General features: G+C 36.1%; 1 protein-coding gene across 1 annotated transcript; it reads right to left on the reverse strand.

Annotated features, from left to right (window-relative positions):
* Positions 1–298: 298 nt before the first annotated feature.
* On the reverse strand, positions 299–17,269 carry TNFAIP6 (TNF alpha induced protein 6). Its single transcript, XM_006052117.3, has 6 exons — positions 17,087–17,269; positions 12,583–12,720; positions 10,691–10,852; positions 6,682–6,910; positions 4,282–4,322; positions 299–998 (listed from the first exon to the last, which is right to left on the reverse strand). The coding sequence occupies exons 1-6, from the start codon at positions 17,178–17,180 to the stop codon at positions 820–822; spliced, it is 843 nt and encodes a 280-aa protein (XP_006052179.2). The 5' UTR covers positions 17,181–17,269; the 3' UTR covers positions 299–819.
* Positions 17,270–18,081: the final 812 nt, after the last annotated feature.

The following is an 18,081-nucleotide window of genomic DNA, read 5'->3' on the forward strand; positions in this document are numbered from 1 at the left end:
GGATTCTCCAGGCAAGAGTACTGGAGTGGGCTGCCATTGCCTTCTCCAATGTGCCCTTAGTGTGCCCCTTAAAACCTACTATTTTCCTAGTCCATTCACTTTCTAGCTTCCCTAGAAGATACCTTCTTCTGCTGAGAGAGTATGGCCCACCTGCCACCCAGCCTACCACCCATCCCATTCGGTGTCATAAAGTCCAGCTGATCTACCTCAAAATTTTTTTATTTTAATTAATCTCTGACTCAGTAATTCCACCTCTAGGACCCTATCTTGAATAATGAGAGGGATGTCCAAATACATATATGTTCAAGGATGTTTATTGAAACAATATTTATAAAAACAACCAATAATTCCCACAATAGAGACAGGTTTACAGAAAGTATGGGACAATCATACCATGGACATTTTACAGTTATTCAAAATCATATTTTTGCAGACTACTCAGTGATAGGGGAAAATGTGTATACCATATAGTTCAAGGTTAAAAATATTCAAGATGTCAAACTGTACATAGAGTAGGATTCAATAATTTGAAGTATGAATACATATAGATGCATATATACATATACCACAAATTGAAAAATGACTAAAAAGTATGTATAAATTTAATGCTTGCTATTTTTATGCAAGGAGATTATGGGAGATTTTATTTTCTCATTCAGAGTTTTCTGTATTTTCCAGTTTTCCTTAAATTATCAGGTAATGCTTTTACATTTAGAAAAATAATAAATAAATGTTAATAATAATAATATAAAAGTGAGATCAAAAGTGTTCCAAAAGATAGAAACATAAATACGGAATGTCTTTTTTTTTTTTTTTCTTTTATAAATGGCTGAATCTTCCAGCTAATAAGTTTTTATTTCCAGTAGAAGTAGTACTTGTAGTACTTGCATTCTTTCCTTGACTGGATTTGGATAGAGGATCCACTGTGACGTATTTGATTTGGAAACCTCCTGCAGTCACTGAAGCATCACTTAGGAACTTCAATGTCATGACATTTCCTGGGGAGGAGGAAGATGCAGAAGAACCAAGATGTTACTCTCCTTCAATTTGGCTGACAGTTCAAAGACTCATCATTCTCATATGGAGAATATAAAAATTCATGAACAAGACTCCTAGAATTCAGAACTATATTTTCAAGTTGTTGAGTCTGTAGTATCATTGCCAGGTGAAGCAAGGACTTCCAGATTTTTCCTGTGGCTCTCTAATCTGTCCTACAGGAAATTTTGTCTATTCTGTTTTAAAAGGTTTTCTATATAGAAGGAACATCCATAGAATTACAGGAGAACAGCAGGCAGTTCAAACCAGTGAGATATAGATGGGTTATTTACTAAATGATGGCAACAAACCTTGCATTTGTTAAGAAAAAGAAAAAAAAGCCACAAAGCTAGATCTCTCTTTTAAACAAAGCACGTAACTACATTTTACCTGCATTAAAGACCAACATGTACCAAAAATAAAAAATAAAAACTTCATTATATGAAATATGTAGGGATATTTTTCTTTTTCATGTGGGTAAAGTCTTCTTAATCCAAATCACAAATCCAGATTTCTTTGCAAAACCCCATACACACTAAATGCTAATGTTTGGTTTTGTCAAGCACAGCTTTAAGTGTCTTTCATCTTATTTTCCACAGTAACATGATGAAGTGCATACTATTAAAATAGTCATTTTATAAATGAAATTGAGGCACAGAGAGCTTGAGTAGCTTGCCCAAGGCCACAGGGTTTTAAATGGCAGAACCAGGTTTGAACCTAGAGTTCATGCTCTGTCTACTGCACTCTTCTCAAACTTGGGAGAGCTGCTTAAATGAAAAAAAGAAATGTTTTCTTGTAGACTACTCAACTGGTTAAAATAAAAATGGGCACAGTGGGGCCTACTGCTAATTTGCTGGCATCTATCCACATCTATGGCTTCCCACGTGGACAGTAGTAAAGAATCCGCCTATCAATGCAAGAGACACAGAGTTGTGGATTTGATCCCTGGGTCAGGAAGATTCCCTGAAGAAGGAAATGGCAACCCACTCCAGTATTCTTGCCTGGAAGTTTCTACGAACAGAGGAGCCTGGTGGGCTACAGTCTGGGGGTCGCTAAGAGTGAGATTCGACCGAACATACACACATGCACACCCCTAAGTGTACATTACTTGTGACCCCAAAATTTCACTTTTAGGAATTGACTCTTAAAAAAAATAGCACTAACAAGTAGAAGTATGAAAATATCTAGGGGACTTCCCTGGTGGTTCAGTGCCTAAGACTCTGCACTCCCAATGCAGGGAGCCAGGGTTCAATCCCTTGTCAGGGAACTATATCCTACATGCCACAACTAAGACCCAGCACAGACAAATGAATAAATATATATTTTTAAATGTCTAGTGAAATGTTGAATAGCAAAAGACAAAAAAATCAGCAACAACTGCCTTCAGGATGTTAAATATTGGTGTATGACAAATTATGGCACCTATTAAGAGTCATTAAAAAAAATTCGAGTGATCTAAATATACAGGGCTTCCCAATTACACTGTGACTTGGAAGTAGCTCCATAGTCTCCATGTATGTAATGTTTGTTACAGGAAGACATCTGGAAAGATGGACACCACATAGTTGTCTTTCTTGGGTAGGGAGAGGTGAGAAGAGTGGACACTTTCTTTCCTTATATACCTTTTATTAAAGTGGTACAACTATGGGTAGTTTTTAGTTTATTTTCTGTTTTTGTTTTTTAATATAAATATCCTGGGGTGAGTAAGCATGTATTTAAGAAGAAAGCTAGATCAAAATGTTAACAGCAGTATCTTGACTGAGAGGATAGTACTTTAAACTTATTTTATATATTCTTTTTCTATTACTCTGTATCAGTGTGTATTCTTCCTGCTGTTTTGCTAAATCTTTGGCATTTTATTTAACTATGTTCTTTCTGTTGATTTGTTTTGTCTTTAAATAATAAATTGTGTGGGTTTTTGTTTTTTTAGTTTCTTGCACTTGTGCCAGAAAAACACTGATTTGGTGTTACATTTGGAGTCTGTTTTAGACAAAATAAGAAAAATGTCAAGTTTCAGGCTTCCTTTGGATTCTCCCTCTGTTTCACTTTTTTAAAAATAGAATTCTCACCCCCCTCCCAGCTACCCTCCTACATCTCATAAAATGTCTTCTTTTAGTTTTCTGTTAACATGAAATATGTTCTCAAGTAAAGAATAAGAGATAAATAAAAAGTTTAAAAGATTACTCTTCTAAGGAGATTGTGACAGAGTAATGAATTAATAAACTTTAAGCATTAATCATTCCAGTATTGAACAAGAATTTCCATCTCTTGTAATGATTCATCAATGAAAACTGCAGGCACTGCAAAGCTAGGGTGTGGGACTAATTCAGCCTGTAGTATCTCAGTTTAAGGACTGTTTGGAAACTGCAATTCAATGTAGCTTTGGTGTTTTTAGTTGCAGAAGTATTGTGATAATTTTTTTTTTTTTTAATGTTTCGGAGGAAAACAAGCCAGAATGCAAATTACTGGTGTGAGTGATGAAAATAAAGAGAAAAATGAAGACATCGAAGTAAAAGTTCTTAGCCAGAAAGTAGCAGTTTGAGGCAATAGCAGTGGTATTGCTCATTGCAATAAATGTATGCTGCTCCTGGAACATTTCTTGGTGCACATTTCAAGGAACAGTCTCATAAAATAATTAGCAAGAGGAAAAAGATCTGGAAAACATTGCTCACTATAGTTAGTCTTTTAAGATTAACTATGCATAATTAGCATAGTAAAAGTTCTCTAATGTCTTCTAACAAAGAAACCTGTTTAACCCAATGTTTCCCCAATTTACCTGACCTTAGAGCCCTTTTATCATGTAATATCTATTAGAAACACCTAACAGATCTGTGATCTTCATAAGACTTCCTTGGGATTGCTGTACTAATGTGAAAATGCAATAAATACAACTTAAATTTTTTTTCAGTGATGAAAGATATTTTTAACAACATGACAAATTACTTCAATCCTTTATAGATGAAAACTTTGGGCCTTTTGTTACCACATTTTATGGGAATTATAAGATACAGCAGTATTTATGGATTTGCAGACTCAAGACTATTTCAGACTGCATTTCCTGCAAGTAACCAGAGACTACACACTTTTTAAGCTTAAATAGTTCTTTGCCTTTTACAAGCTAGCAAGCCATGTCTGTCTTCAGTTCTCAACTTTAAAAAGTTATGTAGTAATAACTGTTGGATCCTTCACTTTCAGTGACACTGAGAAAGCAAATCATAGTTTTGTTCCTCGATTTAGAGCCATTACCTGTACTAATGATGTCTTCTGGAAGCTCATCTCCACAGTATCTGAAAGAGAATTTTTAAAAAGGAGAGGTCACATGAATGATTATAATATAGCTCTTGCAAGTGACTAACATAATTGATGTACTTTATATTTCTCCTAAGAGGTGCATGTGTGCTCAGTCATGCCTGACTCTCTGCGACCCCATGGACTATAACCCGCCAGGCTCCTCTGTCCATGGAAATTTTCCAGGCAAGAATACTGGAGTGGGATGCCATTGCCTACTCCAGTTCCTCTAAGTAATGGCTCTGCTGCTGCTAAGTCGTTTCAGTCGTGTCCAACTCTGTGCGACCCCGTAGACGGCAGCCCACCAGGCTCCCCTGTCCCTGGGATTCTCCAGGCAAGAACACTGGAGTGGGCTGCCATTTCCTTCTCCAATGCGTGAAAGTGAAAAGTGAAAGTAAAGTCGCTCAGTCGTGTCTGACTCCCAGCAACCCCATGGACTGCAGCCCACCAGGCTCCTCTGTCCATGGGACCCTCCAGGCGAGAGCACTGGAGTGGGGTGCCAGTAATGGCTCACTTTTCTATTATTTACAACATTTTATTGTTTATTTTTACTAGAATTTATAAGAGAACCTGAGTGAGTGCTAAGTTGCTTCAGTATGTCTGACTCTGTGACCCGATGGACCATAGCCCACCAGGCTCCTCTGTCCATGGGATTCTCCAGGCAAGAATACTGAAGTGGGTTGCCATGCATTCCTCCAGGGAATTTTCCCGACCCTGGGATTGAACCCAAGTCTCTTACATCTCCTGCACTGGCAGGCAGGTTCTTTACCACTAGAGCCCCCTGGAAAGCCCTTGTAAGAGAGAAGAGAGGCTAAAATATTGTTTGAAATAGACTTCTTGCAGTATTGAGATTCTTAGGAAAGAATTTGTGGCATTTCTACTCTGTGTGTCTACAAAGTTTTTGTGTGGTAGACAATTTGAATCTATTTGGGAAATTTAAAAAATTTGTTTCTGATTAATCTCATGAAGTTTTCTTCACAGTTAAAGAAGAATGGGGGGTATGACTGATTTAAAAAGGAAAAAATTACGTTGGACCTTATAAGATGATGTGATTTTTATCTGAATCATGGCTTGAAAGGAATTCCCTTGCACATAATTATATAAAAAGTAAGGGGTTTTGTTAGTTTCTAATGAAAAAGTAGTTTATTCCAGAGAAGGAGAAAGTCTATCATAAAGGTAAATCACACAATATAATCCAATAAATAACAAATTAGCCTGTAGATTAAAAGTCATTTTATCTAGAACTGTAATTGATTTCTGAAACTAGATTTAGAATAAAAATGTTATCTTAAGTCCCAAGGTAGGAGGTCCGTTCTTTCAAAAAAGACTTTGTTCTTAAGTCCTCAGATCCTACTTCTAGTCTTCTTCAAACTATTTTTTAAAACTATTTGTATTTCTTTCCATAGTAGTAGTCTCAGCTAAAAAACAAAACAACAGCAAAAAAACACTTTCCATCCAAAAACTGCTATTCATTTATGCAAGAAATACCTTTGTTTGTCTTTCTACTTAAGTTACAGATATCAAAGTCAATAAAAAGATATTGTCTATTATTTTAAGTTATCCCCACTACTATTTTCTTTCATTAAATTACTACCATGGGTAATAGAGAATTGATAACCAATAATCCATTGATGATAGATATTTTAAAATACACATTAAGTGGGGACCTGAATATATAAAACACCTAACTGTGCTCTCTTTAATTTATAATATTTCATACAATGTTGCAAAATTTGTTGTAAAATGTAAACTATATTAAAGATACTGGGTGAGAACACGCACCAAAAATATTGTGTCCCAGCATGTTGAAAAACCAGGAGAGAAATACTGAGGAAAGGAACATTTGTGTTTTCATGGCAAAGAAAGCTATTTTTAAGAAGATACCCACTGTATAATTAGCTGAACTGTATGAGAGAAGGGGCTCTAGAGTACTTGTTTACCTTATATCCTTAATGCTTAGTACAGTGCTTTGTACACAGAAGAAAGGCAACAATTACTGAATTTAGGTTGACAGAAATCAGAACACTTAAAAACCCCAACAAATTTCCCATCCTACATATCTTCTTTCTCCTGTTAGTCAGATCTTGAGGTCTGCCTAAATAGAATATTTAACTGTTACAACTTAACAAATCAAAAAGTAGCTATCACTATTTTAATCATAAGTAGAGATAGCAGCTGACTATGGCTTGTTAGGACTAACAGTGGAAAGAAAAATCTTGGTTAGGAAAGGAAAGAATGTTGCAGGGGAATAGATAAACTGGAAAATCAATATTGTAGGGGCAGTTGGGGAGAAATTAAAGAAGCATCATGCAAAATATCAGATGTTCATTAGCTTCCTGTATGGAGAACAACACATACCTTCCCACAAAGCCATGGACATCATCGTAACTGTCGTATACTTCAACATAGTCAGCCAAGCAAGCTGGGTCATCTTCAAGGTCAAAGTCCAAAAAACTCAGGTGAATGCGCTGACCATACTTGAGTCTAATGTGCCAGTAGCAGATTTGGTTATCATCATACTCATTTGGAAAGCCTGGAGATTTAAAAATTCTCTTTGGATCTGTAAACACACCACCACACTCCTTTGCTGAAATGAGAAAAGAAAGAAATAAAGCATTTAAAAAGATGATTCCTACTCTAAAAAGATATTCATTTCTTTTTCTATACTTATTCTATACTCCTTTTACTGGTTTAAACTAGCAACTTAATTCTAATACGATTTGAGGATTTGGTAGAGATATCTATGTTGATTTTTTCAAGTCATTTACCATTTCATAGATTTCTGTCATGTCCCATAACCTCTTACAAGAGCGAACAATCTCTACCAGAACAGTAATTTTGCAGTATGACCTAGAAGGGAAGCTATAGAAGGGTCCCAGTTCATTTTAATTCCATATCAACTAAATGTCTAGTGTCTTAAAAAAAAGATGGAAACTGGAAATTCAAAAATAATCTGAGTGATGGTGTGGAGGTGGTGACTTTGGTAGTATTCAAAGATATTTTTATTGTATCAATTAGAGGCTTTTTATAAGAATATTCTTCTTTAAAATAACTATGATAAAAAATTGTGCTAGAATCCTTAACACCATAGAGGTTAAGGAGCTTGTGTCTCCAGGGCAGAATAGACTCTTAGAAAGGCTAGGGAGTGACAAGGAAGGTGAGCAACCTAGTCTGAGCTCGGTGACCAGTCTGTACCTCAGTGTCTTCATTGATAAAATAAATGTAGTCATGCCTCTTCTGTTACCTCCCTCATAGCACTATTCTGAGGATAAATATAGAGGATAGCTTAATGGTATTATGCAAAGTGTAAGCTATTCATATTGTTATTAAATATTATAAAATATATAGTGTTTATGTGCACATAAGGGGCTTCCCTGGTGGCTCAGATGGTAAAGAATCTGCCTGTAATGCAGGACACCCAGGTTGGATACCTGGGTTGGTAAGATTCCCCTGGAGAAGGGAATAGCTACCCACTCCAATATTCTTGCCTGGAGAATTCCATGGACAGAGGAGCCTGGTGGGCTACACAGTCCATAGAGTCTCAAAGAGTCAGACGTGACTGAGTGACTAACAAGTGCCTACTTTGGGAGTGATTTTCCCTGTCCCATAGCATCCTACATTTACATATATATAATATCTATATATAAATAATATATATATATATATATATATATACATCCCCGTGTCTTGCGGTTTGCACTATATTACTTCCCCATCCAGGGATTGAAACCACACCCTTGGCAGTGAAATTACGAAGTCCTAACCACTGGATCGCTAGGAAACTCCCAGCCTCCTGTATCTTTGATGTATATATCACTAGATTAGGAAAAAATCCAAATATTGAACTACTTTGGTTGTATATTTTAGCTATATCTATCAGCTCTATATTTCATGTTATATATAACTATTGCCTCATCTCTGGCTTATTTAGGAAATAACAGATTTATGAAGCAGACTTCTTAAATCTGACTTTATAAATTTGAGGACTGACTGCTAATTGGTTAAGAAGTGTTTATGCAGGAGGGAGTCAGCATCATGCTACATGGTCAGAACTTGAATGAGCAAGGTTACTTCTGAACACTTCTGAATGACCCTGTTCTTCCTTGCTTTAAGCAGCTGTAACTTGGTAATACTGATTAATTAATAATGATTAATTTATTTTCCTGATACTGTTATGATTTTTTTTCATTCCAATCATTTTTCAGTGAAGTGTGCTTCTCCCATTGCTAGTTCAGGCAGCCCCCAGTCCCCTTCAGGTTAACCACGTCCTAAATAATCAGCATGTCACTGAATCTAAAAGTAAGCTGAGAATTGAGTAAGAACAAGTCTCCTAGGATTCTGTGCACATTTTCCCAGAGTGAAAAGTATTCAGCCTCTATGAGAAATAAATACAACTTACAAAAATTTGTAAGTTAATTTGGCATTCTTATAAAAGAGCAATGAAATGTACAGAATCCTAGGAGACTTGTTCTTACTCGATTCTCAGCTTACTTTTAGATTCAGTGACATGCTGATTATTTAGGATGTGGTTAACCTGAAGGGGACAGGGGGCCACCTGAACTAGCAATGGGAGAAGCACAGTTCACTGAAAAATGATTGGAATGAAAAAAAATCGTAACAGTATCAGGAAAATAATGATTATTAATTAATCAGTATCTCCAAGTTAGAGTAAAAAGAGAAATGCCTGTATAAGTATATTTAAGGAAAAGGGGGAGTTCCCTGGTGGCCTAGCGGTTTGGATTCTGGGCTTTCACTTCCTTGGCCTGGGTTCAATCCCTGGTTGGGGAACCGAGATCCTGCAAGCAGTGCAGCACAACCAAAAAAAAAAAAAATAATAATAAAAGGAAGAGAGGAGGGGAGAGAGAGGAAAAGGAGGAATGTAAATTATTAACAATGACTAAATATAGGACTAAATGTTGTATGTGTGCTTGCGTGCTCAGTTGTATCCAGCTCTTTGCGACCCCATGGACTGTAGCTAGCCAGGGTCCTCTGTCCGTGGAATTTCCCAGGCAAGAATACTGGAGTGGGTTGCCGTTTCCTACTCCATAAATGTATAGTATAGTATAGGCTTAATGTATGTCAAAGTGGTTTGAAAGAGTCTATATGAATGCACTGTAAGTATTTATTCATATTTTGTCTCAAGTGGGAGTAGGTGATAGCTCTAGACAAAATTCTTTTCTACCAGAGTACATATTATTTTGAGATATAGGTTAGCTACAAATGTGAGAAACTGTTCTCCAATGACTAATATTATTAAACAGTAACAAATTCTATAATACTATGCTAGAACTTCACTGTAACTCTCCTACTGTGCTACAGACTTTCTCATAAAGTAGATCCAAATGGGATACCACCTGAGGATGTTTATGACCATAAATGTAGGAAATAGTTTGTGACATGTTGTAACAGTTTGTAATATTATCCTGGGGGAAATAAATCCCCAAACAGTCTACTTTTTCTCTAAGAGCATGGAGCAAGAATTACTCTTCATAGTAATTATGATGAGTTAATTTTCTCTTTAAGGTTTTCCTGACTACAATCAACCATGGAAACAGAATATGAATAACATATACTATATAATAATAACTAGAATATCCAGTATATATTCATTTAAAAAAACACAGAGTGGGAAAACACAGAGTGGGAGTTGCTTAGTTTGGAAGTTTAAGAGTTTATACACAAAAAGAAATTAGGAAAAACAATTTGTTTATTCTGTCTCCTTTTTCTCATTCTATTAAAAAGATAACTTTGAACAGTTAACATTTTGTAGTATTATACTACATCATAGTTTTAGCTAATTCACTGTGATAAGTTTATAATCTGCTTTTTTTTTTTTTTCCTTTGTGCTCAGGAAGTTCCCTGGCACAGAAAACTAAATTTGAGATCTCACTTGCCTACTAATTATCAGCTGTCTGATCTGGGGAAAGTACTTAAGTTCTTGAACTTTCAGTTTCCTGAATTCTAAAATGAGTATAACAATAACTCCTTGAAGAGTTGTGAATATTAAGTGACAGTGTGGATGAAGGGACATAAGTCAGCGTTTGGCCCAACATAATCATTCTATGAATGGTAGTTGTTATAATAATTATCATTACTGGGGGCTTCCCTGGTGGTGCAGTACTTAAGAGTCTGGCTTGCAGTGTAGGACCCACAGGTTTGATCCCTGGCTGGTGAACCAAGATCCCACATGCCATGGGGCAGCTGAGCCTACACGCTGCAACTAAGACCTGATGCAGCCAAATGTATATTTAAAATTTTTTTTTAAATTATCATCATTGAATTGATTTGTCTCTGGAAAAAGAAGACATTTCTTTTTCATAACATGTAACTGTTTTTGTATAGTATAAAATTACTGTTTTCCACAAACCATGTGGGTTGTAGCAATATGCGTCCCATCTTTCACTTCTATTGAGACGGATTCCATAATCGATAACACCAGTTTTTCCAAATCCACAGTTGGGCCCTGGCTTCACAATAGGGTATCCAACTCTGCCCTTGGCCATCCACCCAGCAGCACAGACATGAAATCCTGCAAGAGAATGGAAGGGTAATGGCTTAACTTGTATATTCCCTCAGCTGAGCAAAGGTCATCTCAACCAAGATGGCCCCTCCCAACAGGGACAGTGTCTTAACTGCCGAAATCCAGTTCATATATAAGGGGAAAAACGGTTTTCTTAAAAAATAAAGCTTAAACACATATAAAAGTTCTTATAACATCTGACTTTTACTAGAAAATGACATCTTGGCAAAAAAAAAAAAAAAAAGATGGACTAAGAAATAATGGATATGAAAAATGGATATGAAAACGATCCAATTTCAGAGCTGGCTTCTTTTCACAAATAACCCTACTAGTGCCATGAGAGGAGAAGGCAATGGCACCCCACTCCAGTACTCTTGCCTGGAAAATCCCATGGGCAGAGGAGCCTGGTGGGCTGCAATCCGTGGGATTGCAAAGAGTTGGACATGACTGAGCGACTTCACTTTCATTTTTCACTTTCATGCATTGGAGAAGGAAATGGCAACCCACTCCAGCGTTCTTGCTTGGAGAATCCCAGGGACAGGGGAGCCTGGTGGGCCGCTGTCTATGGGGTCGCACAGAGTCGGACACGACTGAAGTGACTTAGCAGTAGCAGCAGCAGTGCCATGAGATAACTAAAATTATCACCAATACTGAAAAAAATTTTTTCAAATGATTGTGTCTCTTTCAGTATCAATTAAGATATTGCTAATATTTTTAAAAATTTGAATAAAGATAAAAGTACTCAACATTTCAAACAAAGCCTCAGCCCTGTTTTCCTTGCTCAGCTTTGGAGGCTCTTTTAATATTTGCCAATGCCGTTCAAGAACGATTTGACTACAAGTCCCTGGTGGCTAGTAATGGCTCTGGCTTTTGCATGCATCATTCCAGTTACTGTGTCACACACAGCCCTGTGGGTATAGTCTGAGCCGTCATCTGGGGAAGACTCTGGGCCATCTTTGAAAACTCCTTTATTTTTGTCTTGGGTAATATAAAATATTTTCATGAGCTTTGCCAGGTATGTTTCTATAAGCAAAGGGATTTCTTTAATGGAGAAGATAATTCTGAATGGAGGTGGCCTTTTGGATTCTCCTGAAAGTCCAGGAGAGACAGTAGCAGCCCCCTCGCTCTCTCCCAACCCCTAGCTTTTATTATAAAGAAGCAAACAGTATTTGTTAATTACTGAGTTTTCACCAGGTGTCCTGACATCATCTTCCCAGTATCTTTCATCTGGTGCTTTACAACTCTTTTCCTCATGGCTTTTGATCCTAAAATACAAATGTATTCTCCCACTTAATGTCAAAAAAGAAAAGGAAAAACTTGAAAAAAAAAATCACTAAATTCACTGTTTCTTCTACCAAGTGAATTTCTCTGTAAGATTCAACATAGTAACATCATTTAACAGCTGAGGAAACCCACAGAGACCAAGAAAAGATAAAATGGTATAATATTAAAAATGAATAGCAATGGCTTAGAATTAATGAGGAAATTAAATGACATCGAGATGATATCTTCATTTTCTTTTGACTTTAATTTATTTGCTCTGAATGGGAGGTGACCCCAACTCAGTTGCTTGTTTTAGAAACTGTCCACCATCTAGCTCTAGGCAGAGAAAATGGGAGAAGCCAGAGGAACTATTAGCAGAGGTGGAGAAGTAAGTCTTACTAAGTGGTTGTAGGAAAGTTGGAAAAAATTTTTTTCCAAGGGTGAAAAAGAAGAAATATTATATTCAAAGCAGTTACCAATTTTTCTGGCTGCCTCTAACTGCTTGTAGGTGGCAAGATGGCCACCTTCGTATTCACACACCGCCTTCGCTTCTGCGTAGGTGAGCTTGTATTTGCCGGACCGCGCTTCCCTGTGGTAGACTCCTGCTGCTTGTTCTGTGAATTCACAAAATGTCGTAAATGCATTGTTATCATTCTTGTTGAACAAGGGGAATTTTGTGGCCTCATCTGGAAGATTACATCAGCTGTTGTTCCTGCCAAAGGGTTCCCTGGGTCGGCTGCCTTGAGTGGCTGAGTTTTCATTGTTAGAAAGCTTTGGGAAACATTTTGAATGCGGGGAATTTTCGGGGGATACAGAGAGAAACTCGAGACTAAGTTATGTTTTTGAACTGAGAGCCTGAAAGAAACTTTTAATACAACCTTGTATTTCTGCACTATCCAAAGGTGATAAAGTTTTAACTTGTTTTTTTGGCTTTGTTTTAAAAACTTGGAAAGGTAAACACTAGGAAAAGAAAAGGAATGAAAATTGAAAAGAAAAGCCAGTGAAAATTGGCTCATAATGAAGGAGAAAAATAAGCCAAAATATCCATTTGAGGGAAATGAGTAATGCAATGTTGTTGAGAATTTAGTAAACAAATAAAAAACTGAGGAACAGTTTGAAAGAATACAAAGGCACCAAATAGTGCATTAAAGAAAAGAAAAATAGATATAACTACAGCTGAGAAAAAGTGGAACACACCTAACTACCAGTTCCTAAGTTCTTTACCTGGTTTGTCTTTTTTTAGTTCACATTTGTTCCCAGCACATTTTAGATGGTATTAAGTCACACGTGAGCCGTCTCCTAGTAGATTACTGTTGAAATTGATTGTTTGGAGTTTGGAGTGCATTTTGCCATAGAAACAATGTGAAAAGATTCCCAGGACAATAATCATAACATAGCTCTAATAGTCTGTGTAGTCTGTGTAGACTACACATAGTCTGTGTAGACTATCAAGATAATTGTTAAGTCTTTGTACCCCAACCTGTGTAATCAGCCACTGTTAAGACCGTTTCCAACAAGAATTTATATTTCTAGCCTTGCAGCAAGATATGAATCCAGCAGTATTAGAAATACTGTTCCTTACTCTCTACCCAAAGCTGAAGTTGACAATGTCAGTTCAATAGGAGATGCTGCTTGGCATTTTCCCTGCTTTTCTAGACTCATGAGATCCTGCTCTTATACCTTATATGGTAAAAGCCTATCACGCATACACAGTGCCTTAGTCTGATACTTAGAGGTCAGAAAACACAAGGAATATCAAAGTCATTTGCCCTTTTGAGAGTTACCTACTTTCCAAGTGTCCTTCATAGGTAAAGCTTCATTGACTCAACCTTTACCAGTTTCCAATGTAGCTGTTTTAAGAATTTACCATGAGGTACTTTGCTAGGTTCTGGGGAATCAAGCCCTGTTCTTAAGCAACTTGGGCACTAATGGGCAAGGCAAGTACATCTATTTTGAAGTACAGGGATACTGAGGCTTTTAGTAGAGAAGAGGGACATGTAGTACTTACTAATATATGTGATGGAGATGATTGTTACTTTTTAAAAATGTTAGAATTGTATTTGTTCTCTAAAAGATCTTTATTTGAAAAAAAAATTGATTATTTTGTCTGCCCAGATTTCTCAAACTAAAATTTTCTTTATATTTTACTCCCCAAATAAAAATCTGATGTATTAGAAACAAGACAGCAAGGTAAGTCCCACATCACCAAATGAAGACGTAAGTATAGTTTCAGCTTACCCAGAAATGGAATCTTAAACCAGTCAGTCAGAAGACTCCTGATCATCACTAGTTAGATCATCTGCCTGATAGACCGCTGCTATCCCCTAAAGGAATGTAACTTAGCCATCAAAAGCCTACTTTTTTGCTGGTAAAACTTCCTTATGTCTGCTCCTTTCTGCCTATGAAAGTTTTGCATTTTGTACCACTCCGTGGAGCTCCTTCGGTTAAATTGGATGCTGCTGAATTCAAATGGATTGTTGCTCAGATAAACGCGAAATTTTAAGTATGCCTCAGTTTTTCTTTTAACAGAGGTTTGGAGGTGAAAAAAATAAACAGAAAGATTAAAAAATAATTTTTCTTCCCAGTAGTTTTTCTTAAAACTTTGGTACCTCTTGAAGCTTGTCTAGTAATAAGATAGTAACTTAAATAGCAGCAATGTCTATACTATAATTTTTAATTGATTAAATGATATTAATATTCCACATTGTTCCTGAAAGAGACCCAAACTTGCCATTATCTTGCCTTATGAATAAGTTGAGAACTCTTGGCATGTGTACTTGAATATTTTAAGCACAGATTTATTTTAAAGTATTTCTTAATTCAGAATTTATACTACTAAAATGGTCCTTTGAATAATGAGTCTTAATCTAAAGAGTTTCACCTTTCAGAAGAAGTAATAATTTATTAATTTTTCTAGTTGTCATTCGTTAAAATTGAAAATCTGCTTAACCAATAATTTCCTTTTCCTTTTATTAATACTAAGTGGTAACAGTAGCAGGTTGGCTCTGATTTCTACTTCTGGTTCTGTGGTAGACCAGTTGTGTGACCTTGTATAAATTACTGCTTGAACCTCAGTTTCTTCATTGATCAAATTGGACTAATGATAGTTATTTTTTGGAATATACAAACCATGAAACCTATAAGCATTGCTTCTGGATCCTAGTAGGAGCTCATGATAATGTTACTTTTCCCTTCTCCTTTTTCAGATTCGAAACAATGTTTAAAAGGAATTGCTTATTTGTACATTTTTAAATTTTCCATTTAAACTAGTTGGAGTCACTTGTCCTTGTGTGTCTTAAAATTTACTATCTAAGAAATTAGAGTATACAGGAGTTAAAAATAAACCTTAGGGTCCCTTACTTCAGATTTCTCATTTTACCAGCATGGAACTGAGACCAAGAATTTTAAGTGCTTATTCTTGATAGCTGCTAGCAGATTCCTGCCTTATAATTCAACTCTCTTCCCCCTCTAAACAGTTTTCTAATACTACATTGATCTAACCAACTATAAACAGTTTATGCCAGGCTGACTGGTCAATAATTTGTCCTACTTTGAAGCAATATGCAATCACTCCAGGCCACAGATGTGCAGCATACTATTAACAAATATTTGGGTTTGCTTCCCTGTACCTCTGGGACAGAACTTCTATTGCCCAGGTTTCTGTGTTGGTGATATACAACATCACTTAAAAAAAAACAACCCAAAACTACATTTTACTTCATCATTAGAGAATTTGACAGAGTTTCAGTTTATCCGTTTGGGTTCAACTCTTACTTGCTTTATGAGCCTCTTTTTCATTTCTGACAAATAGGTGTATGTTTCCCAAGTTCAATGGTGTGTAATGAAAATAAACAGAAAGACTTGCTCATTTCTCTAGTAAATTCCAGACCCCATCTTGGCCAAATGGATTGCTCTGTTCAGCATGAAAGTAGTTCGCTGGCTCAAGCTGAAAAAAGAGGCGGTAAGGCTGTGCATTGCAAATTGAGCTTTTTAATGAAATCCGCATGGCTGTAGTTATTACCAGAAAGAAATATGCTGAAAGGGAAGATATTCTACAACTCTGTGCCGCTTAGTAAGCATAAAATCAAGATCTAGGTTAATTTTGCTTTCTCTTTATTTCTTTGTTTTATATAAGGATCTGTGGATTCTCTTCTTGAGCAATTAAAATTCACCATCAGATACAACAGTGAACATAAAGCAATAATAATCTGTATCATGAGAATTAAAACATTGTTTAGAGTACTCTATGGAGCATTTGGGGTTTTATCTATTTAGTTTTTTTTTTGGTCTATTGTTTATATTCTCAGTTAGGCCTGTGTCATTTCCTTACATTTAACAAAACAAAACAACAAAAAAACTTTACTTGTCTAACAGAAGAGGTAGTAAAATATTTAAATGGCTAGCTCAAACAAAAGAAATCAAGTGATAAGAAATACAAGCTTTTTTCATTTTTTCTATATTACAAGATGGTTTTGTAAAACTAGTTGAAAGATGTTTGGAAAAATATGAGCTATACTACAGGTCAGAGTACACAGAGCAGTGATTGTAAAATTACTTTATATTTTAATTTACCTGTTATAATTCTCTTATGGTTACCTGTTATGAAATCTGACTGCAAATGCATTGAAATAAGAACAAAATAATGTATTAGTAACTTTATTTTGTTAAAGACACTTTCCCCATTATACTACCACACCTGCTTTGAAAATTTTAAAGGGCATATTCATATGGACTATAAATATTAACCTCTATTTTATACTCAACAGTTCACTTTATAAAAAGCTATTCTAAAATTTTAGAAGGCAGGAGCACTTAAAAAAAAAAGTGATATATACACTCCATCAGCTGTTTTTCCCAAACAATTTTCTTAGAAACCAACAGCCTTAACTAGAAGAGAAAAATTTACAGCTTTGATTCACTTCTGTATGAATTCAAAGAAGTGATTTCCCCAGCAAGAAGCTCATGAGTGAAGTTTCTTACCAAGCCATATGGAGTTATGAAAAATTCCATTCTTGAATCCCCATCCGTGAGCCTCTTCCCATAGCAAGACAAATAAGTAAATTAAGATGATCATATCTCAGTCGTAGAGAAGGAATGTCCTGTTAGGGGCTGCTCGGGATAAATTCTCAGAGCAGAGGCTGAAATGTGCCTGAAACATCTGGTTTCCACATCTTTTAAATGTTTTTTTTTTTTTTTTTTCAGCTGTGAGGTCAGCAAGCGCTCTCCAATGGCATTTTCTGCTGTAGAGTTACACAATTAACTCACTGTCTGAGGCAAATCCTCTGACTCATTTGCATTGGCAACTCAAACTAAGAATATAGAACGATCATCTACATTTTAAAATTCACTTACTTGGAAAGGGGATCATTTATTCTGTCTGTCACGGACACTCTTCTGTTAGGAAGTTCTCTATAACTTGGTGCAGATTCAGCAGTGGTTTCAAAAAACAAGAGATTTTAAGAGAAACCCTGAGTATCTCATTTGAAGTAAGTCAAATGCAGTATGGGGTTTGGGGTTAAACACTAATCTTGAACTTGACCCTGGTAGTATTACTGATACTTCAGTTTCCCCTAAACATTGTCAAGCTTGAATAGAAGGTTTGAAACATAAGTGTGCATAGTTGGCCAATTCTGAACTGTCTCCAGTGTTGTAGGATTTCTTTACTTTCTTTTCTGTCTGCTTCTGTCTTAGGGTGGGGTTTGTTGCAGTCCTTAGATTATTGTGGTCCAAGGTAGGTAAATACATCATTTTTCAGAAAAGTAGTTCAATTTCAGATGTTTAGGACATTCCAGCAGTTTGGGGCTATCTTATTAGAACACAACATTTTCCAGGTCACAAATCCTTGTTATTTTGGGAGGAAGGTGGGTTAGTAGATTGTCATAAAGTTAATTAAAATACGGTGCTAGCTTCCCCACTCTAACTTTGAAGATTATCAAAATAATAGGTTCAGTTAACATAGTGAAGTCACCATGCCT

This window comes from Bubalus bubalis, chromosome 2 (genome assembly GCF_019923935.1).
Source record: "Bubalus bubalis isolate 160015118507 breed Murrah chromosome 2, NDDB_SH_1, whole genome shotgun sequence".
Classification (NCBI taxonomy): domain Eukaryota; kingdom Metazoa; phylum Chordata; class Mammalia; order Artiodactyla; family Bovidae; genus Bubalus; species Bubalus bubalis.

What these genes read in the sequence shown, in the direction of transcription:
- TNFAIP6 (XM_006052117.3), bottom strand. Translation starts at nt 17,180, where the DNA reads ATGATCATCTTAATTTACTTATTTGTCTTGCTATGGGAAGAGGCTCAC. An exon ending in AGAGGCAGCCAGAAAAATTG is followed by an intron (nt 10,853 to 12,582) that starts GTAACTGCTTTG and finishes ATTCTCTTGCAG; the next exon opens with GATTTCATGTCTGTGCTGCT. An exon ending in ATATTGCTACAACCCACATG is followed by an intron (nt 6,911 to 10,690) that starts GTTTGTGGAAAA and finishes TTCTCATTTCAG; the next exon opens with CAAAGGAGTGTGGTGGTGTG.